We start from the raw sequence: 24,256 nt of genomic DNA, 5'->3' as shown, positions 1-24,256 counted from the left end.
AAGGAAAAAATTCTAACAGAACACTGAAAACATATTAAAGCAAATAGACAGCTAAAAAGACCCCAAACAAACAAGAAGCATGCCACTCCCCTCACTGCAAAATTTTGGTTTTCCTGTTTTGATGCCAAAGATGTTTTTTATGTTTTTGCATTCCACACCCTTGGTCTTCCCCTCGAAGTATTTCTCTTTGCTAGAAGTTAACAATCAGCAGTAATAGTTAAGCCTGCAAACTTTCTCCTTGCAGCATTCTGGATGCCAGTTCCAATTAGTAGAGATACTCTCATCCTACTCCTCTCTCTGAGGCTGGAGGAAGGCAGGAGAAAATAAAAGTTTGAACAGTTATCTCAGTGCTTTTTGTGGTATTATTTGCTAAATCGAGCTTGCAAGAAATCCTGCCTGTCTCTATGTTGTTTTATCTTGCACAGTGGAAGTGGCAGCCACACGTGACAACACAGTAACATACTAGCTGTTTGTTAACAGAACCAAAAACATTTTCATTTAAAGAATAGCTCAGTAAGTTGGGCTCTAAATAAGCAGGTGTAAATCTCTGGGGAAAATTAATTGACATTTAGAAAAGATGGAAACAATTTGGAAAATGAGAGGATTCCCTTATTTCGATGAAGCTGCAAGCAGAGAAAGCTGAGGTAACAATGGTTTCCAACAGAGTAATGATGAGATGGTAGAGCTGCTAAGTGGAGCATATAGGCACTATTTCCCAGTAATAGTTGTATGTAATAAATAGAATTTATCATCTACGCTTTCAAAAGAAATCACGAGTTCCTTCTACTTTGCATTTCAATTATGTTTGAATTTCAAAATGACTTTCCCATTTAAATTTTAAATTTAGATGAATGCGTATTTTAAATAATTTTTTGAGTCCAATAAAAATGAATTTAAGTCGTGAGTTTCACTTGAAAGGTTAAAACAGAATCGTAATTAGACTCTTATCTCAGTAGTAAGCCAGTACTTGGTACTTACAAACTTATAGACAGTCTTCATGGCAGGGTTAGCCTTGGTCTTTACTGTATTTAAAATGGCTCCACTTCCTTTCTGTAATTACAGTAACAATAGAATACATTTTATCAGAGCTCTTTAAAGCAAACAACAATCTGAAATCCCCCATTCTTTACTAAAAATAACAAAGCATTAACTATGCTTATTAGCAGACCTGAGTTTTGAGGTGGTAAATTTAAAGAAAAAGACCCCAACTGAAAACACATGAAACGTTTCCCTCTGGTTTTCCAGAGGAATCCCAACTGTTTCATACGGCAGTGCTCAAATGACAAACCTCAGTGTCTCCTAACACCTCCTCTTACAGGTCATGTCACAAACAGTGTCCTGTGGCTGTTCCCCTCGCCCCCGGGGGTGTCCTGTACCTCCCAGTAAAATCCTGAACAAGTCTAAGACAGAAGTATCCTACCAAGTACTCAACGTCTGGGGCAGCAAATTCAGTTTCAGGAAAGCCCATACATTCCATCTCCAGAAGTAAGATCTGTTTGTATTTTCCTTTCCATGATCTTACAATACTATTTATCAAAAGCATGCTGCCTTTTTAAGATCAAAGTAGTCGCTAACGGGATAAATTGAGGGAAAATGAAATCTAACTGCAGTCATAAACATTAATTCTAGAAAAGCTGAATTGCATGTGGTGAACATAATAAAAGTCATAAGACAGTAATATGTCAGGCAGAATAATCTGTTAGTCTGGTCGGTGTTTTATACATCTGCCACACAGCACGGACGGCTGCTGCACAGTTCCTTTTTTCACAAATACAGGAGATGGGAAAAATCTGAGGAAAAAATCTGGTCCAGAGACCAGCTGTAATCAGACGCAGTATTAAGATTTACTACATCTGTAACTATATGACAATTAATCTTCAACAAAAATTAAAACTGTTGAATTTAATTGCACGTATTTCTATTTTCACTGTCAACCATTCCCTTTTCTTATAATTTTAAAAATACATCATCCGATGCGTTTATATTTTTTTATGTATATATATTTACCTCCCTAACCATATGATGGGATTTTTTGCATTACTGTGATAAAATACTTTAAATTCAAAATTATCGAGATAATATTGAGTCCAGGATTTTGTGTAAGGAGCATAATTTCATTCATAACCAGGACAACAGGCAAATGGAGTGCTACAAAACTCAGTTCTGTCAGAAGACAGTTCAGTCTTGCCCACTGACTCGTACCCACAAACCAGAACTATTCTACTTTTTAATATATCACATTTTATGCATCAAAAGAAACTTCTAATATCAGCTGTAATAAGATAGTATAATCTAAAAGTATCTAAAATTTTAATTTATACAGCTAGAGCACTAAACAAGAGGGATCCAAAACCATCCCAAACAGTGTTGTTCCTATTTGGCACTTCACACCATTCAGCTTTATAAAGAGCTTTTTGGTGTGGCAATGCTCCCTTTTGTTTCCTTTTCTAGTAAAAGGAAAGAAAAACCACATTATTTAACACATTATTTTCTACGACGACATTATTTCCAGCTGTCTACAAGACATTAAAAGTGGGATTCATAAACTGAGAATTCCTATAGTGATTTTTTTTTTAGCGTGTTTTTTCTTCTGATCTTTACACCATCTAAACAGCACATTGGTTGTCACAACTAACTCAAGTTGGTCACAGCTAGCACTGTGGGAAGCAGGTTAGCCATGCTCCCGAGGAGAGGTGAACAGAACTGCACAGCCGTGCAGTACGAATTAGCTTGTCTGTTGGAAGAATAGTGTTCTTACCCGTACTGTAGAGAGCCACTGGTGATACAGTTTGTCGCTACCTAGAGAGAACCACAAAGCCAAACTGTAACTCTCTCCCAAACAGAAAGCAAGCTAAAAATGTGAAATGTTAGCACGTAGTGGTTGTAGGAGTGTGAGCAGTAGCGAAACAGGACAACGATCCTTTCCTTTTAATGGAAACACAACAAAAAAAAAATCAGCGCGATAGCTACAACTTTTCTTTTACCTTCCCATCCCACTAGGGAAGGGCAGGGGGGAGTGAGTGGCTGTGTGGTGCTTGGTTGCTGGCTGGGGCTAAACCACAACAATTCTTTTTGGACTGCCAAAGTTCTTGACAAAGGAAAGAAAAAATATTTAGGGCACTTCAACCTCCAGGGACCACTGCAGCCTCGGTTATTTAGGCGTGGAACCACAATGACCCGTTACATTATGACGGCCCACAAACAGTAAGTGAAGAACAGTGTAGGAAATTACTTTTAAACACTGTATTTCTTACCTGCATATTCTCCCATATTTATCTCTTCTTCAAAAACATCACTGAAGCCCTCTCCAGAGTTCAGAAGATCCAGACGGCCATCAATGAACTACATCAGCATTAAAAGAGAGCATAGACAAATCAACCATCCCACCCTCTATCTTTTCAGAAAGACTTTATTCTGCATTTGCTAGAATAACCTCAATGTTCTTATTGGGAAGGGACTAAAGAGAGTGAAGATACAACCAAAACTGGCAAAATGTTTACCAATGCAAAAAAGTATGCTGCTTCACTGAAGAAAGAGCATTCACGTGTTTCTCTCTCCATGTATGTTTTCAGCTTCCCTGAAGCAGTCATGTCATGTTTAACAGTAGTATGCTTTCCGTACAACATTTACAGCAGATATCTTGGGTCTAGGTATGCTCAGATCAAAACTGAGCACAGAGACCTTTAGGGGAAAAAACCATACACCTCTCAAAATACAGAAAGCCTTATCACCTGAATCTAAGAAAAGCCAGCAAGCAGGAATTAAGGTGCTGCCAACTACATGAATTTTTCTCATTATGTAGCTGACAGATCAAGGACTACAGGAACAGCTCTTCAAAAAAAACCCAGTTGTGTTGTTAAAGAATCTGCTTCTACATTACAGCAATTAAGCCAGTACCTGCTTAAAGAGCTGGAGCTGAATGGCATTCTGGAGAAACTGCCTCATGACAGCAGAACGATGGGACACAAATGTTTCTTCACAAAAAGTGATGGGTTCACCCTGTAAAGTTCAGAGCATTAAACACGGGAAAAGCTTTGTCTGAATCCATTTGAATGCAGTCTCCACTGTATCTGCTTCCCTTACAAAATAAATAGCTAAATAAAGTAGACCCTACAAAACACTGCGTAAACTGTAGGTCCAGGCAGTTAACCTGCACAGACACATCAGGAATGTGTGCTCTGTCCTCTCCAGAGTTCAGAAGAATTAGTCTTTCATATACTGAATGAGTGAAATCTCCCTTTTTCACAACCTTGTTGGCAAAAGACAGAAGTGGTTTTGCAGCTCTACTTTTATCTTATTTTAATGAGTTATGTTAATGCTGAAGTCTGCTGTGCATCTGCCATAAGGGCACAAATTTCCTCCACACTTAAATCTACAAATACTCAATGTAAGAAGCAAATATATTTATTGAATTATATATTATATATGCGAGACAATTATTGAAAACAAGAAAGTAACAAAGAATGATAAAATTATACCGATACATAAATATGGAAGCTTTTTCATACTCATATTAAAATATATTTGACCTCTTCATCTGTTGAGTGTTCAAAATCAACATTAGATAGCAAAAACCCTTAAAGCACCCCCTTTAAAAGTGCAGTATCATTCAATTTCTGACAGCTTTTTCTATTAGCAATCTCGGTTACCACTGGCTGTGTAAAGTGGGATAACAGGGCCACTAAAATGACTGTCCTCACAAAAACTCCATGCCACAGCGTTGCTTGAACATACTAGTTTTTCCCCACCACTTTATTCTGGAAGCCACCACGTTGCCCGAGGACTCCTAACACCTAATCCACACTAAAAGGATACTCAGTCCTCCAAATGATACTTGGTAAGCTTTGATGACACTCTCATTTCTTAAAATCCATGGGTATTCACCTTTTTCTCCGAGTTCACAATCAATCCCACTTACTCATTGAAACATTCCCTACTGGGCTGGTACTACCCCAGCACTTACCAACCTGGTGGTGCATGGCCTGGCCTTTGGCATAACCGACCTCCCCACTGCAACTGAACGCTGCAAACAGTTCTATCCGCTTCAACGCAATTGATGAGGTAAGTGAGGGAAATATTTGGCTTCAAATAATGAGATTGCAGTAATAAAATTCTTCCTGGCCCCCGGTGAACTGGACAACTGGAATCAGCAAAGTGATAGAGCATGTACCGCTCCTCTCACCCAGTAGTTAACAACTGTCAGAGGTCACAGACTGTTCTTAACCTCAGGAAAAGGATCAGCTGCAAGTGACTGGCTAAGCACAGGGCCGGTCTCTTTAAAGAGGGAAGAAGTCACTCTTTTAGGACAGTTTCTGCCACACTTCCCTTGGGCCAATAAAATTCCATGGTTTGGAAAAAAAAGGAAGTTTCTTATGTGAAAACTACAGTTTCAGGATAATTAATTTTAAAGGTAATAACCTGTCCTTGATTGACTCCAGCAGGTATTTACAGGGAAAACCAAAATCCCTACAATCTTTCCAGCCAAGAAGCATGAGTGTGAAAAAACACTTAAAGGTGGTGTCTCGGAAACCCAGGTACGCACTTGGAAAGGTTGGAACGCATTTAACTAGCAGCTGATCCTGCACTCATGCTAGGAGATGGCAGGAGGGCCAGAACTTCTGCATGACATGGAAGTGTCAAAACGAGACTTCGAGCAAGGGGTAACATAGCAAATGGAAAAAGCCATTGGTTGGTTTTGTGAGATGGGACTGATGATTTGGACTAATGTAAGCTCCCCACACGAGAACTTAATGTACTATATTCAGCTATTGGGATCCCACCTGAGATCTGTTTAAACTCTCTCTCAGACACCAGGAAGGAAAAGTCAGGATACTACAGAGCACTACAATGAGTGAGAGAAAATCTTAGGAGATTGCAAATGCATCTGGTACTACAGGAACTGTAGCGACAGACACTCTGCAAGTGAGGCCCAGGCAACAGTACAGCAAACAACAGGATGTCACGTCTACCTGATCAGTACGAAAAGGCTTTCCCTTCAAATTCAGCTACCAGATGCCTGAAAAATATGTCTGACATAGATACCCTCTGGAGGGTGAAAAGAGCTGGGAGGAATACATGAAGTGCAGATTAGTCCATGATCAGCAAAGAAGTTCACCAGAGGAAGGTTTAGCTTTCATTTAATCCTCACTTACAAAACACTTGAAACCGGCAACCCTTTCTATAGTCTACAAGAGTCCAAAATTTCTCCCTTGGTCAGAGAAGTATGAGAACACTGTGGAAGGAGCTCCTCCCTGGCAAACAGCTTCCTCTACTCCACTGTACATCCAGCACAAAGACACCAGCTTCTCCTCTTACAATCAAGCTATGAACCATCCCTATGAACACACATACTGCAGCTGGGGGAGCCCAGTATTATTACAGTGTTAACACACTTCCTCCCCCTAAGTACTAATGATTGAGTTTGTTCATTAGGCTGATTAGACCTTTTGACTTCTTAAGAGACAATTCAGGCTCAACTGCTGCTAGATGATACAAAAAACTTTAATCATCAAGGTCAAGCGTGAGCTTTTCAGCTTAGAATGCATTAATATCTTCCAACCTCCCCGACCTCCAGAAGGGTGAGCACACTGTTGCTAACCCCATCCGCAGCTTCATTACAAAAAGACAAGATGGACAATAAGACCGTTTTCTTGACAGATTTAGTTAACTGTAAATTATAAAGGTAATCAGCTCTGCTTTTACTGATAGCTGACATTATACACAAGAGGACATGCTGAGAACTGCAGATATTTTGTGAGATGAATGGTCTTGATCACATGTAAAACAATTATCATAACTTGTCCTGGCAAATCCATCAACTCCTAAACTTGCTGTTTCCAACTATTAGAAATTAGGCCTTGATTCATCAACACCTAAATATCCATTATTTCCCACTCCAACAATAAATACGTAACAGAGGCTAAGAAACGCCCTAAATGTGTGCACAATACGACTCTGAGGACTCTGATTTGATTCGTACTATTAGGTAATTCACGTATATTTCAAGATAGGACAAAATTATTTTTAATACAAAAATGTTCACATTACAAAGACAGTTAATCTGCAATTTTAACACAGAGAAGTAACTTTAAAATATAAGACTAAGATTTAAGACTCCCAGATGCACTGAAAAAATAGGTGCCTTTTCTTTATGCTTTTGCAAATCTCCCTTCATATGAATATTTTCTATTCATATGGCATAATGAAGTTCATCAGGGCAGTGCTGCTATCTCATGACCCCTTGAAAGCTGAAAAGTTTCAGTCCACATCTGATCTGTTATCAGCCCCATTTTTAAATTGGAATTGTTACATTCTACAGTAATGTTTAAAACTACTTAAGGCAGCAAGTGAAAAAGGAAAGGAGCCTAAGACTTACTTCAGACTTTTCTAGAGTTCCATGAAACCTGCTGTTACATTTTAAGAAGCCATAATGAAGTTGAAAGATGATGCCTGATTTTTATTAGCTACTCTGTAAAAAATTTCACCATGATCCCCTATCTTGCAAGGAAATCACTTTCCTCAGAAAGAAAAACCTTCTTTCAGAGAAGGTACAGGACCTGGTACAGCTATTGTCTGGGAGAGAAGAATCACATCTGAACTGTCAAACTCACCGTACTCGCAGACAGGCCAGCGAACTTATGGCAGTAACTTTCACAGTGAATATGAAGGACTGAAAATATGTGGGACTGGAGATGGCACAGATTAGAGAAGGACTTGGAGGAAGGGACAGAGGCAAACACAAATGATCCTTCTGGAAAGACACAGAGGTGCTAAGGTAACTCTTGGAAGTCTAACTATTCCCCCTCCCGCAAGAGATGAGACACCAAAGTGTGCATCTGGATAGCGAGGCTTTAAAGCCAGCATGTGACCGCTGGGAAAGACATTAAGATAATAAAGGCAGGGTTCAAATTAGGTCAACAGTGAGAGGCTACTGCACAAGCAAAGATTTCACAAAACTTAGATTCTAAGGTTAAAAAAACAACAAACACCCCCCCCCCCCAAAATAACCCCCAAAAAAGCAACCAAAAAGTCCCACCAAAAAAATCCCCAAACCAACAATCCAAACCTGAAGACTTTGTTTAGACAACCCTAAAAGTTATGCCGTGGAGGATATATGCAATCTCTTCTGCATTACTATGGTCAGCATGTGGTGCAGGGTAATGAATTTTGTGCTGCTGTATGCATGCCTTTAAACCATGTAGGTGCTCTTTCAAAGCCTCTCTAATAAACACACAAGCCATTAGAGCTGCTCTGTAAACCAGCCACGAAATGAAAAACTGTGGGTGGAATTTAAAGGTGCAGAACGAGATGACAATCTGACAGCCGACGAGCTGCAAGCCCAGCGTCAGGATACTCCGCAGCAAACCCCAAATATACAGCAAGAACAATGACATGCAAGAGATTCATATATCACTCTTATTACTACCTAGATGTTGCAAATAAACACATCCTTTACTAAAATTGGTTACATTGCAAATGACAAAGTAAAGCCTGTAGGGATATTCTAGGAATCATCATCCTTAATTCCACCCAGAATTTTAAGGAAACTAAGATAGGAGAACGATCTTCCTGATCTGGATATATATGTCAGTGTCAGCTACAACAGCAACCAAAGGCAAGCCAGTGCTCTGCAGAGCTTTCAAGAATTGTGATTACAATGTCAAGGAAAGATTAGCTCATCACAGCTGAAGAAGGATCATCAGTCAGCCAGCAGGATTCCATAAAGGGAATCTGAAATTGGTGACAGACACCTGATAGGACATTGCCTCGTTCAGCTTGCAATTGCAACGACAAATAACCTCCCCGTAACTTGTACATACGTTCAGCACGAGAAAGCTCTTTGCATCTGCCTCACTCATAATGGAATCAAGAAAGCATAGATCAAATACTCTGCATTAAGCAAATGATCTCACAGCTTTATTAGCATTTCAAGATGCTGCTCAGGAACAAAGAAATCATGTGCTCAGAGATTTGACCACACTTCTTCGAAAGAAAACTAAATTAAGACTCTCTTCAAACAGAGACTACCAGTTCTTCTAAATTAGTATTGCTACGCGTAATCTTGAAAAGCATTTTAAAAATATGTATTTCCCAACGCAGACTGTACTGTCCAAACACTCCCTGTCTCATGGGAATGCCCATTCCATTCCCAGCCCAATTTCAGACTTTTTTCCACATTCCTCACTAGGGTGTATAACTTCCGGTGAAGATACACTGAGAGTGAATATCCCTACCACTTTTTAAAAATAGATTTACAGCATCCATACTTCTAAAAGATACTTTTTATAACATTTACAGTATCAAACAAAATGGGCCATTCCTCTAAATTCTCAGGCCTTGCAAGGGCTGGTGAACTGGATTTTCTGAGAGCTGTCATTGTTCTGCATGGGACCTGGTAACTCCTGAAGTAAGTTGCAATAATCACCGAAGGAGACATAAAAGGGAGAAAGGCGATTGCAGTTCAGCCGAATCACTGACACCAATCACATCAACCTCCCCTTCAAAATGTCATGTGCCAAAACTCAGGTTACCCCCGTGCTGGGGGGGGTGAAGGGTGAATGCATATACAGCAAGCTGCACGCGGCCCCCCAGGCACTGCCCTTAGGAGAGCTTCAGAGCTTTCTTCTATACAACATTCCCGGACAGACAAATCACAGGAGGTGAGACAGACGTGTTCCGCAGTGCACAACATAACTCCAACAACGTGTCCCCAAACCCCTAACCTGACAGTCACAGAAGTCGTTTTTCTTCCTGTACTCCGACGAAGTGTAACGCACCTCACACTAACAAAACAGGAAAAGCTTGCCAAAACGTGGAGTTGTTTGTGGTTACTGGCTGTAACCCAGTTTTCTCATGTAGATGTTGGAAATTAATACATTTTGAAATTTTACCTTGTAAGCATTTTCAAAATTCTTATGTAAGTCCCTTTCTGAAACTAGACACCAGCTGGAGCTCTGAGTCGGACTGCAGGAAAAACAGCAGACTCATATCAACAAATACATTCTTGACCAAAATCCAAATAACAGCAAAGCATCTTCGGAAAGGACATATATCTGTTTCTTACACCACTGAAGATATCATCAATATTTACCAGCAGGCTGCCAACTGGATGAAGCTATTTAAACACACAATTCAACTTCAAACGTGAAATCATAATGTGCAGGTATTCAGACTTTATCAAAATCTTTTTTAACATTGTAATTAGAACTCTGTGGCCTGTGCTTCTTTTAGAACCCTAGTAATACATGTCTTATTATAGTGCAATGCATTATTAAGCTGTAATCAATTCTACAATGTCCAAAATGCCTTCAGATTAACAAACCTTAGGTGTATTTAAATTAAATCACTATGTAACTCTTGTAGAAAAAGTACAGAATGACATTTATTTGCATTTCTTGTGCATTTTGTTATACAAGCATGGTAAGAAAACCTGCTCAGACACTGACAGATTCAGTGAAAGTTCAACACCCCTTAACACATTATTTCAGATGGTAATATCCAACACCATTACAGATCTGACAAACTTTGCACCAAACCAACTTCAAATAAAAGATGAAACTAACGGAAAATGTGTAACTGGAAAAAATTTATATCACACATCAGTGTTTTCGCTTCTCCTTTCAAACCCTTTTAGTTTATTAGGATACCTGGAATTTTCATGTCAGACCAAGTAGAACGACACATACTCATATTCACAAATAACGAAACTACTTTGCTGTAATGGAGCAGGCCATCTTTCCAGTGTTTATGTGGCTAATTCAAGCCATCACCTGCCCTGATTTCTGAATCACCTACATCAGCCAGCCGTTTTTTATCCCTAAGCAACTGATACAGCCTCCTGTCTCTAGAACTCAAGCAACAAACCTGTTGTTTGTGCAAAGAAGCGCAAAGAAGCCAGCAAGAAAAGTGTTTAGGGCTGGAGGGAAGGGGGGAAGAAAAGAAAAAAAAAGAAAAGAAAAGAAAAAATATCACCATTTCACAGATCAAGAATAGAGGCATGAAAATAATAAGTAACTTGTGCACGGTCACAAAAGTCTCTGGCAGAGCAGGGAAAAGAACCGAAATTTCTTTAATCCCTGTTCAGTACCTTCAATACAAGGCTATTCTTCCCCTTCCTACTTGATATTGTGTCAATGCATGAGTGTAGGTGTTGAAAGACTAACAAAAGAAAAGTAATAGTATGGTATTATGAGCGGAGAAACCTAATCTTTATCAGATACAGCAAATCTCTATGATGCTGCCTGCACTAGGAACTCTCTCTTTGTCCTGAATATGCTTTAAATTACTGGTATAATGTGTACTGTATATTGTTCCACTCTTATATTTATTCCACAAAAACCCCTGTGGCCTGCATGCGATTTTATCATTAGCTGGCAAGGTAATTTCAGGGCCTAGTTCTGCAATCATTCCATGAGCAATACTCCCATTGAAGCTAGTATGTTCCGCATGCAAAGCAGCTACCAATTCAGGTTCCCTATAACAAAAAGGCCTTTTTCTATTTTAACTACTGTGAAACATTAGTGACAATACAAAAAAGGAGAAAAATTACAGTGCAATTCTTTATATGAGTTACTTTATACTATGACAAAATATAAAAGTGTGCTTGGAAACACAATGTACACAAAGCATTTCCTATGAGACCAGTGACAAGCCTTTTTTTGTTTCATTTATTAAAACTCAATAAAATATAAAATATTTTGCTAATGATTGGCCAAGGTTTAGAAGTGACCAATATGTCTAAAGGTCACAAATGCTTAAATTTTGCTTTCTTTTGACTTCCTAGATACATGTAAAAAAACCAAAACTCAGCCAAATCAATGAATCCTCCAGGATTCACCCAAGTAAATATGTTGAAAATAAGTTTTTGTGCGCACTCTATACGACTCGTTTGTGTTGTTGTCCCCAGAAACACAATGAATAAAACAACTGATTTCAAGATTGAAATATTTCAATATTTAGTTGCTAATACAGATGCAGAGGAAGAATAAACTGCTTTTAACTTCATTAAAGCAAAGTGAGATGAGCTTTAGTCATAAAGGTAGGTCATAAAATGCCACTCTTGACTAAGTAACAAACCCCTGCCTCTATAAATAAAATGGATATAATGGAATTAAACATTCCATTTTCACTGAGTTAGAGGTATCTTGTCTCTGGTAGATATACTAATGCACAAGATATAAGGTAACATGATATGCAATGCCACCTCCCTCATACAGTATCTGGCAAAATAAATGCTACTGCTGTAACAGAACGCACTGGGGTTTGGTTTGTCATCATGTTATACCACGAAGCCTCAAGTCTTGCCATGGAAAAACACAGCTAGAAAAGAAGTCACTTTAAAGAAGGAATTTATCATGTCCCCTGAGAGAGGTAATCAAAGGCACTGGATTAGGAACACTGGAAAAAGGTTTCCCTTCTTTCTGTTCAAGTCACATAATGGTCTCAGGGAAACCCGAGTGATCAATGATTAATATATAAATGCATACACACATATGCATGCTATGGTTATTCATCATATATGTGAGATTATAATTTATGTCACTAGACTCAAAGATGCAACAGCATCCATTCCCAGGAACAAGTGGAACTTGCCACATGAAAGACCCTTGTTTCTATACTGCATGTTACAGAGCATTAGTATATCGTACATCCGCCCCAAATTATGGGATGGAACCAAGAAACCATCTCCATGGTTTGCTCCAACTTGCTCCAACAGGTCTGTGTCCTTCTGATGTTGATGGCTCCAGAGCTGGACACAGATCTTGAGGCGGGGGTCTCACCAGAGCAGAGTAGAGGTGGAGAATACCCTCCCTCACCCTGCTGGACACGCTGCTCTGGATACAGCCCAGGATACGGTTGGCTTTCTGAGCTGCCAGCACACATAGTCAGCTCTTAGCCAGCTTTTCATCCACCAGTACCCCCAGGTGCTTCTCGGCAGGGCTGCTCTCAATCTCTTCATTCCCCAGCCTGTGCTGATACCAGGGGTTGCCCTGACCCATATGCAGGACCCTGCAACTTAGCCTTGTTGAACCCCGTGATGTTCACATAGGCCCACTTCTTGAGTTCCTCCAGCCCCTCTGGATGGCATCCCATTCCTCCAGCACGTCAACTGCACCACACAGTAGTTTGTTGGTGTCTGCAACCGTGCTGAGGGTGCATTCAATCCCACTGTCTGTGTCACTGAAGACATTAAACAGTACTGGTCCCAGTGCAGACCCCTTGTGGGGGGTCACCAGCCACGGAGCAATGCATTAATAGACTGGGCTCATCCATTCCTTCCAATGTTGCTGCCCGCAGCTGGAAGTAGAGAGGAAAAAATAAATTTGCTCCAGATACCCTCACCAACTGTCCCAAGGCCCTGAAGTCTTTCGACTGCCCTTGGACTACACGATGTGGCTTCATCGCCACTCCCGTGGAAGAGCAGTAACGGGTAACAGTCCGACGGCCATACCAGACTAAGGAGTTTCCTAGTCATGTCCTTAACCCCTACCCCAAGGAGGCAACAGACTTCCCTAAGAGGAAGGTCTGTCCCGCATATTGGACCCTCTGTCCCCCTCAGAGGGGAGTCACCTACAACTGTAACCCATCTTCCTCGTGGAAGTGGTCATGATATGGGGGGTAGGCCTTTCTGACCTTGGCAACACCTGTGGTGTAGATGGACCATCACCCACTACATCCATTGACCAGCCTTCCCCAGGCTCTCCTCTCACTTCCTGCAGTCTTTATTCAAACTCTCTTAAACTAAAAAAACCAAACCAAAACCAAACCCCAAACCACTCCCCCAAAAAAATCCCACCTCTGAGAGACTGAGAATGAGTACCTTTATTGCAAAATATGTAATCTGTCTTTATTGTAAGATATGTAATCTGTCTCAGTCCAATTCCTCTCTGGTATATTCACAGAGAAAGCTGCATCCAGTGTGAGGACACAAAAAAGCAGATTTTTCCTTTCACCACTTCCCCCACAGGTCTTGCTCAATCCACGATGAAGCAACCGAAGGGATTTGGTTCTGCGTTCCTGCAAACCTACAGCTCTCACACACTGAGCTGAGCTTTGCAGCAAATGTAGCGACTCCTCCCAACTCCCATTATATCGGCTACACATTTTTGACATGGAAACCATGCAAAATTTCTGAACTCTTTGGGAAGGGGGAAATGCCATCTAATTAGACCACATGTGCAGAGAAGCATCTGGCTCAGAGTGCAGCAGTTTACACAGTTCCTTGAGTTGTCGTGGAGACAAGCACATGACCCGCTCAGAGCTGAAACTCTGGGGCACGGATCCAGATGCACTTCTAACATATTCTGACAGAGAGCAGATGGGCAGATATTCACTGGGCCAAAAATGCCAACTCTGCTCCCCTCCAGACCCACAGGCCTCAATGATAATTTTTATCATGTAAAAGTCCTTCTCATCAGCCGTGGAACCTCAGGCTTTCTCACCTAGGAAACAGAACCAAACCTGCCAAGCCTTCAACCAGAAGAGTCCAAACTTCAATCCCATTTATGTAACAGTTGTAAGGAGCACTAACAACTGACAAAACAGTATCCAAATATTTGAAAAAGTACTCATTTTGATGTTTTATTTTGGCATTCAATTCAAAATGCATTCATGGAAAAATGCATATGAATTTCTGATTTGCACGGTGCATTATTACACTTGGCTGATAAGGTGTGATGCTGTTTTCATTACTGCTAATAATGATGTCTATTATTGCAGTGACCTCCCAGCTTTGAGACTCTATTTGCAGTTTCTTAATATTCTTTCCGCTGCATGAACACGTTTTCTGTTCCAAATTCCTTTTTAACTTTAATGCTTTAGTCCAAATCAGCTCAGGATTACAGAACATCTTCAAGGGAAACCAAGTTGACTAAAATGTACCAATCTCACAATTTCGGTGAAAAGCCCTGTCACTCTACAGAGGCACTGAACATGCCTTGCAGGAGGCACACACAATCTTCCATTCATTTCAGAAGATGAATTTCCAAGAAGAAAAATAATTCCTTGGCTCAAACTCCCTCAGAAAGAGCCACAACTTGTGCTGACAGTTGCGTACACACTCTGAGCACCCTACAGCCCAAGATTTTTTTCTGCAATTACTTCACCCGCTGCAATGTCATGCCAGAAGCTGAGAAAGCCAGGTGACAAAGCACATAACAGCAGTAAAAACACTTGCCACACGCTCACTTTACCTTCAAGAAAGCAGACTACTTCGCAGGACTGGATGAATTCTTTCCCGTGCCACAGAGTTCCTGTATCATGGATGCTCAGTCATTCCACAGTGGGCACTGCCCACTGAAGAGCCACGAAAACTGGCTACTGTAGAAAAAGTTTCTACCTAACCAACAGCGCATTTGCAGTCAGAAACTAGCATTTTGAACTTGCCCTATTAAGAACTAGAATAAGCGCTGACTTGGGCTGCCCTCTCAGCTGATTTGGTTAGTGTACATACACACCTGCTCTACGTAGGCATCATCACTGTGACCCAAATGCACATGAACAAGTGTTACACAGCTGTTTTAGCGTTAAAACAAATGATAGAACAACCACAATGTTACCAAATTTGAAGAAATTTGAACACTAGAATGTGGTAGATATTAACCAATAATTGCTATAGCTAAGAATCACACCAGAACACTTAATTAGCTCAGTTCTTGTCTGCCACATTGATTACTACATGTGTATTTTTCCTTATTTTCATGTTAGCAGTACAAGACTGATCCAAATGCAAAAGTTGCTCCCTTAAAGAATGAAACTTGCCTGAGAGTGTTCTTAGTTCCGCTAATGTAATATTTGACATTCAACAACACTTTCAACTCATTTTTCAGGGTTAAACAAAATACTCAGGAACTTTTAAATTAAACATTTTTGTCACATACAACATCCCCTCCCCCCCCCTTCCCACACACACCCAACTTTATTCGGCATAAAACTCCAAGTACTTAGGTTTATACCCTGTGCAGATGCTTTCAAAGCTTAAGAACTTAGCAAGGTGCTAAAGAGTTAATACTTTGTTCTGTGGTCACTGTAAATAAGCACATTGCAGCTAAGCAATATTGCTGTCAGACACAAGGCTGTGCAGGTGTGGGCAATAATTAAAGGTTTCAGCACATCTACCTGGGTGAAGTATTTTTGCCTCCTATTCCAAGGAGGAAGCCCTCTCTGTGGAGAGCAGAAGAGCTCATTAATGAGGCTAATTAGGTGTAAAGGGGGTAGAGTCTGGCATCAGCTGCAGCTTATAGTAGCTAATCATTAAGCTCTGTAATCTCTACCCCAGAACAGCAGATGATCATGTTCCTAGGTGACTGATGTTGCTAAGAAAATTTCCAGCACCTGAGTACCTGACCAAATACTTTTTGGTGAGGCTAAAAATTTCCTTAACCCTCCAAGTGCCAGAGAGTGGAGTTGGCGTCATTTCTTCATTCATCAATTTGCTAACAATGGATATCCAAAGAGATTTGAATTTGGCATGAGGTCTATAAGGTGATTTATTTCAGAATTTAAAAAAAACAATGCCATGAAGAGCGCCTGGAAAGAAAGGCCAGTAAATGTCGGCTGGGGGAGCAGCATGCAAGAGGAATACAGATATGAGCAATAGTGCTTGAAAAATAGTGATCACATATACCTCCTGAAGGTTTGTGAGTTCCCCTTGTAATTTCTGTGCATAAAGTAGTGAGGATAGTTACAATACCACAGGGATGAAAGCCTTGTTAATAAATATGTAAAATAAGGATTTCATTGTACTCATCTAATTTGAAATGAGAAAAAGGACATAATTTCCATGGAGAGAGAATACACGAAAGCAGAGCTCAGTCTGGAACTTGTTTTGTAAAATGAATTGCAAGAATGGAAAACTATTCCAGCACCTCAACATTTATTTTTGAGCCGAACAGTCCGAACGGACCCTTTACTGGCAACCTGCTACTGCCCTTTTTTCCTCCAATGGAAGCAGCAGACTTGAGTCTAAAATTTTTAAATTCAATTCAAATTCAACAAGAAAGAGTATATTTTTCCACTGCAATTATTTTACACCCTGATGGTGTGGGTGATAGTAGATCTTTGAATTACTCATGAATGACCACTAAAGCGAAATCTCTTAAGCACCATAGTTATAACTCTTGAGTTATTGAAAAGGAGGCTTTGAGCAACCTGGTCTAGTGGAAGGTGTCCCTGCCCATGGCAGGGGGATAGAACAAGATGATCTTTAAGGTCCCTGACAACCCAAACCATGCTGTGATTCCGTAAGAAGCAGTATATTTTAAAAGACACATTTTAGACCAAGAAACAAAGCCTCTATTTTGTATAGGACACCAGATTGTAAATATGATTAAATCAGCATATTTAGATGATTGTTATTACCACTGTAATGAAAAAAACCCACCTCAATTTCCTCTGTTTCTGTTTACTAACTGAAAGGTTTAAGGATTAAAAACAAAAATGCCTTGCAAAGCCAGAAAGACAAGCAAGTACCAACTGAGTTAATAAAGGCTTAAGTGTAACACAAGCTCTCTCGTCTCCATGTTACCTGTGGACTTGGGAGATGCACAGATTAAATAACATGAGCTGCTCAGAGGAGGCACTGGCTCTCATTATAGCCAGGGACATGGATGCACACATCATGAGAAACTACACTGGTAATCCAAGACTCCTCTTAACATCAATAGCAAAAAAATCTGCCCTAATAACTAGCACCTTCTCTTACAACAGTGCAGAGTCAGTTGAATGGGACGATAGAAAAGCTTTGTAGTCAGCACCCTATTCATTTAAATAATTCTGCAGATATATCACAAAGGCAAACCCACATGGGGTGATACAGTTTTCACAGAAGCCGTGAGATAAGCCCCCTTCCCCACACCTGAACACACTCTAGCTTTAGCTTCTCTGCTCTAGAATGACATGTGCACACAAATTTTTGGATGGGTATAGTTGGTGCTCAATGCCGGAGGTGTAGTGGCAGTTTCTTAAACAGAAACATTATTCCTTCTGAAAGGCAACTGTTACCAAAACACCTCAGAATTCCTGGAATGGAGATGGGATGGGAGACCCTTGTCCACTCAGCATCTGAAACAAGTTCCTGTTTTTTCTTTTTTACTTTAATTTATGGTAAGTTACGTAATTGTCCAGCAACATCTCTGTTCTAGTGTTTGATACCCAAATATAGAGACACAGAGAGACAGACAAGAGTTGAAAACCACAAGTTTAGAACACAAGGGCTGTAAGTGATCCCATGAAAAGTCTGTCTGCCTGGTGTTGACTCTCCCATGTAGTTACGGTTCAGGAAAGACCAGGAAGGTAGAAAGCCTTGATGTTTTTTCTCCCCTCAGACTCTACCAGACTGAGATCTTCATCTCAAGAAATTTCCTGAGTCTGCTGTTGCTTGTGTATTAAATAAACCTGAACACAGGCCAAGTTCTCTCCCATCTTCCCCAAAACCAACACAAACTTCCTCAGTTCACTGACAAAAGTGTGTGGCAGGATTACTGCCAACGGTACAATGAACAGCTCCTTCTCGTTTATTTCGAACCTTTGCTATTACAAACCTCACTTGATTGTCCATGGGCTTTTTTTGCTGGAAGAGACAAGAAGTCACTCCCTGTCCTCCTAAGTGTCAGAGAGCTTTTCCTGTAATTAATGCTACAAATTTATCCGACATTCCCAGTACCTCCTGTATTTAAATAACCAGATCAGACATTTTGTGGAGGATGATGTGCAGTGGTGTCCGTAAGCGAGAGAAAATTATGTTTAGCAATCAGGGTGGGTACACACAAGCATCTGAATTAAACAGAGGAAGGAGCAAAACCTGTATTTCATTTTAGCCAGTGGGAACAAACTTTGTCTCCCTAAAGTCTAACTCACCACCACAATCATAAATGTCCCAAGGTTGCCCTGCAGAGACAAAAAAAACTGTTCAAAGGAGTGATTCCAAGATTTGGCACTATTTCTGCATTGTTTTAATGTTCCTGACAAGTGCTCCATTGTTTCTTAGTCATGGACACACTTCATTTCAGTAATTAGCTGTCAGACCGGGCCCAACAGCAACTTAGTATTGTCTGCTCAAATCACATTAATGAAATGCAATCCACTCAAATGTCCTGAGCGCATATCTGTAATTGCATTAAATAGAGAGGCTGGGGACATCAGCAAACTTCAGCTCCGAACAGGCATTACGATCAAGCGCGTTAATCCATTATTTCTTAGGGATTTGACAACCAATTAATATTACAGTGCTTCCTATACAGCAATAAGGACTGATGATCCACCTTTTTTTTTCTTTTTTTTTTTTTTTTTAAAGCATGAAAAGTGTCTTTTCAGACTCTGGGATATCAAAGTAAAAGCTGTGTATAACATTTGTGAACACAACACTCAAAGGCAGAAAAGCAGGAACTGCAGGTTGCAGCATTGCAAAAGTAGCTTTTGCATTTAACAGCTCAGCATCTGGATGCTGAAACCTAAATGTAGAATAAACAGTGTATGCACTGAGCATTAAGTAAAATTAAATAACCCCCAAGATCTTTATCAAATACACCAGTTTTTAAGACTTATTATATGACTACTAGAAGCAACGTTCCCAAAGAATACAAAGTGCAGTGGATTACTTCTGGCTGTAAACTGATAGTTGTCACTCAAGTCACTATACCATTTTCTCCATTTTCTGCTTCATGCTCTGTCACCACAGACCTTCCCAAAGAACAGAATGTGGACAAAATAAAAAACAAGAAAAAAAAAAGGGAAATATCCTGTGGGTATTTCCAACAGTCTTTGGAAAACTTTCATGTCAGTTATGACTGCAAAACTGCTATTAAAATTTAATTAAAATTGAGCACAATAAGCTATGACAAGATAATGGATGGGAAACGTAGCTTTAGGGCAGAGCGAGGATATCTAGAACTGGCTAGATGCAATACTTTATTTCTGGCTATGGCTGGCAACTGTTGTGGAGATTTCTGAAATACATCTTAATTATATCAATCTACAGAATTCACAGAAAAGAACAGCACTGCATCGCAGTTATCTTCAGATCTGTAACATGCCAAATAAGAGACTTTTAGGACTCCAGTACCGTCTAGTCCTTAATCCCATTCATGTTCACACTCACATCAAAACCACTTTTCCAGCTAAAAAGCCCCTGCAAGGCCCTCCCAAACCATGAAGAACTGGGTGACTTATTTGTAAATAAAATTAATTTATTTCCCCCCACAGATCGAAATTCTTTGAATAACTGTTACTTTCGACTTAAGGAGGTGAATACCAAATCTGGCATCTCACAGACCTGAAGCAAAAGTAGCCAAAAGCTTTGGGAATGACTTTGACTTAGAGAAATCAATAGCCCTTTATCAGAGACACCCTGGCAACTCATTTTAAGAGAGCTGGAATGCAACATGTAAAGGAGAATGCGCGATTTAGAGGAGAACACATACTCCAAACATTAGCTTAAAGTCCCCAAACGCAGGGTTGCATCTTATGTATGTTTCTGTAACTTTGATCAGGAGGTCCTCCCTATTCACTGGAAAGCCACTGCTCCAAAACAAGATGGATTTATAGCTCCACAGATGTATTTGGGGAAACTATTTCCATACCTGTTACAGCTAAAGATTATTTACCTTAAGCATGAACATTCAGCTTCTGTCACAAGTTACTTAAAAGAACCTCCACTTTCTGAATAATACTGGTTAGTTGCTTTTAATTACTGTCACTACAGTGACAGAGTATGACCACCACAGCCAAACAGCATTATTCACATCAGTCAGCAGAGACTGTAACTCATCTCATGATGCTATCGCCCCAGAGACAGCAGCCGTTTAACATCGTTTACATTTATGGCAGGAAGTTAAGGGAAGTGAGTGTTCCATTCATTGACTGCCTTCAAGTGTCAAGTATGAAATGTCCTGGTAAGAAGAAAGCAACTTCAGAGAAAAGTGTTCTTCATTTTTTCATATATTTTTACTGAAAAATATGTAATGAATTATTAGTTGACAAATATGGGATGAACTTTACCTATGCAAGTGCAGACGGAGCCTGAAGGAAGGCAAGCTAATCACATTTGTAATTCTTACAAACTGCTTTCGCTTTCACCATTAATCCTCCCTAAGAAAAAACATTCTACAGATAGAGATTTTAACTGCTGCTTGGAGCGCTTCAGCAAAAATAATTCTTTAATATATCTTTGTTTTCACTGAATAGCAGGGGTAAGCAACGTATACGTACCATTCACAGCAAAACCTTCATCTCTACACTGCTTCTACGAATGCAGCGTAAGTTACTATCGCTGAGCAATACTTCACGTCAAACAGCATACTTGAAGAGAGTAATTTCAGTAACCAGTTTTACACTTTCAGAATCAAATACATGTATGTGTGTATATACAAACAGGAATATAGTTACTCACTGAGATCCGCTATAACATTTCTTGCTCTATACATCACAAAACTAAATACTGCATCAGAAATTATTCAAAAGAGCTACACTTGGACACAAAAGTAACCTTTAAGGAGTTAAAATGTCCTCAACTACAAGTCAAGTTGAAACTTATTTAATTAGGTTCTGTATTTGAAAAAATGAAATAAATTCTTTCATTAACTAAACCAAACTCCCTTAAAGGCAACAATATGTTCCCTCTCTGTCAGGACAGAGCGCAATGAAATCTTTATTTTAATTGGGGTTAGCTAAGGGGCCATTTGGCTTCAGATGCTTTGTTTATCAGCCCTAAGCTTTACAGCTTAGCCAGTACTTGAAATATTTTATTACAGAATGAATTCATTAAAAGAAAGAAATTAAAAAAAACCCACACCGTTCTTCCAAGCAGTTTTATAGAGAGAAGATTTTGAACGTGCATTCTGAAAACTGGAAGTCCAAGTCAAATGTATCTGAAAAGCAAACACCGATCTCCTTTTGCAGTACTGTGACACGGGTCTCCTTCGCAAACGCCCTGTTCCACCGGTTGGTGCCTCCTGCCCTGCCCTCAGCCCCCCCAAAGCACAATGGGTCTCTCTGCGGGGATGACTGCGGTGAGGCCACCAAACACACCTCACACGCGTTTTGCCACAACCTCACTTCCTCTGCCATGGCCAACGTTTCAGAACCCTTCACACTGCGGATTTCCATCTCACCACAAACTGGTGCTGCAGCAAACAAGGGAGCCTCTGCAACGCAGGAGAACTCACAGACAAACCTTTCGTAAGAACAAAAACCATGCTTTTGATACCCTCATTCAAGGGCACAGCTTACGTTCCATCTTTTCCTAAGGAGCTTTGAACTTTCATATGAAAACCTTGGAGTCGGGACTTGGAAAGCTTGGAGCTGATCAATTCAGTTTGAAAACAACGACCATGAATAAGACAACACGTTTTCCCTGTAATACACTAGTTCACAAATATGGGACATCTTCAGTAATGGCTACTGAAACCGTCACGGAAAATGGCTACTGCAGGAATGGGCAGCGAGGAGGGACTCTACAAACAGCCCCCGTCACTCCAAACTGCAGCTCACATTAATGAAATAATCCAGAATGATTTCCTGCTTTACCGTGAGAATCAAGCTGAGACCAGGGTTTGGATTTATTCCTTATTAAACCTCCAAGCCTTAGGAGTGTTCCAAAAACTAAAATAAAATGGAAAAAGGGAGGGGAAAAAGAAAAAAAAAAAGATTAAATCTCCAAACCTCATTTCCACAGATGAAATACAGGATTATGATACGATGATATTTTTGTCTCCCATGGAGTCACTAGAATTTGATCTGTCTGATACTTTTGGAAAAATAAAGTATAAAAACTATTTCATGTATTTCATGAAATTAATTTCAACATATCTCTAGTTGTCCTCTGGAAGACATTGGCCTTGCATTTTTAATAGTTTTGTACATGTCACATAGCACACTGCATACATTACTTAAGATAATAAAATATTATCAGCATAGTTTTTAAAAACAAATTCTTAAAATGGACTTATATTTTTGAAACAAACCTATTGTTTTTCTTTTGTTTTCAGAAATAAAAGCATTGCTGCTGAATCTGAAAGACTAAAGCCTAATTCAGACAAAACACTGATCGCTGCTTCGTGTTTATGCCACCTTAAAGAAAAGGTAACAACTTCAAATTAAATGTATTATTCATATTTTTTTAATTTTTTCTCTAGATAGCTTTTTGCATATCTTCTCTCTACTGTTCCCTCGTGAGAACTGTAAGAACATGAGCTGCTTCTGCAACTTCTCAGCAGGTATTTTGATTTGAGAGTAATCAGAGTTTTCTCCACAATTTTTATACATTTTATGTCCTGATCATCTAACAAATAAGTAAAAGACTTAAATTGACATCAATATGTATACTTTTCTCTAACAATCCCATCTAATTGTATATCTCTAAACGAGAAAAACGTGTATTTAAAAAAAAAAAAGCAGTGACTATACCAACTATTGAGTTCAAAGCAAAGACACCACATGTGTCTAAATAAATATCAAGGAAGTGTCAGAGGTAAATGAGGAGAGACCAGGTGAAGTGTGTGTGATGTGTTAATTGTATTCAAAAAAAATAATAGAGCAAGACAGAGAAGCTGAACTTCCAATTATCATAATGGTATCTACTTCACAACACATTTTCAAACTTGAAAGAGACATTTTAAACCATAGGAATTCTGAGCAGAATACCTCCAGCTGTGTTCCGCATAAATCTTGCGCGCTGTACATACACAGTTTATTTAAATACCAAGTAAAGTTATGACTTACAAAATGCGTATTTCAGTCACAATAGAATATCTGTCATTGCCAAAAGCTGCTACTCACAGAATGAAAGGAACAGAAAACAATAATTAAATTAGAAAAAGATAAGAAAAGACAGAATCTTTTCATTTGATGCTGTACTAGACTGAAGTAGTGTGTTTTAAAGAGCAATGCATTTATCAGCCCTCCAAAGAATTTACATTTTAGTGCCTCCCAAAGGAGAACAAAATAAAAAAGGTGGTCCCCAATGTTAAATTAATTTTTGCCTGCATAGCATTCTGGTCATGAGCCAGAACTTATCTTTCACTAATGCTCTGCCTATACCAAAATCAACATATCTGTGAGAAAAGCTGCCCAATTCTCTGATGATATGCAAGAGCCAAACCAGAAAAGGGGCTTAGTCCCCTTCTCCCTCCCTTTGCAGAAGCCTTGAGCGAGTAACAAGTACCACATGGACACCCAGACCAGCACCCCTTCCCTCCCCAGGACTGAGAAATGAAAACGACAGCAAGCACACTGCCAAAGCTTCACACATGACCTTGCTAAG

At 39.7% G+C, this 24,256-nt stretch overlaps 1 protein-coding gene across 1 annotated transcript in view; it reads right to left on the bottom strand.

Annotated features, from left to right (window-relative positions):
- The window catches only part of DENND1A (DENN/MADD domain containing 1A), a gene marked incomplete at its 5' end in the record, with an annotated part of 194,078 nt that overhangs the window by 40,952 nt on the left and 128,870 nt on the right, over positions 1 to 24,256 (bottom strand). Inside the window, 4 exons of the mRNA XM_010153875.1 lie at positions 979 to 1,050; positions 2,759 to 2,799; positions 3,255 to 3,342; positions 3,898 to 3,999. Coding sequence (XP_010152177.1) covers positions 979 to 1,050; positions 2,759 to 2,799; positions 3,255 to 3,342; positions 3,898 to 3,999 — 303 coding nt within the window. The remainder of the gene's footprint in view (positions 1 to 978; positions 1,051 to 2,758; positions 2,800 to 3,254; positions 3,343 to 3,897; positions 4,000 to 24,256) is intronic.

The sequence above is a fragment of the Eurypyga helias genome, unplaced genomic scaffold (assembly GCF_000690775.1).
Source record: "Eurypyga helias isolate BGI_N326 unplaced genomic scaffold, ASM69077v1 scaffold4336, whole genome shotgun sequence".
Taxonomy (NCBI): Eukaryota; Metazoa; Chordata; class Aves; order Eurypygiformes; family Eurypygidae; genus Eurypyga; species Eurypyga helias.
The sequence above is the reverse complement of the archived record's forward strand: the minus strand, read 5'-3'. Positions and strand labels throughout refer to the sequence as shown.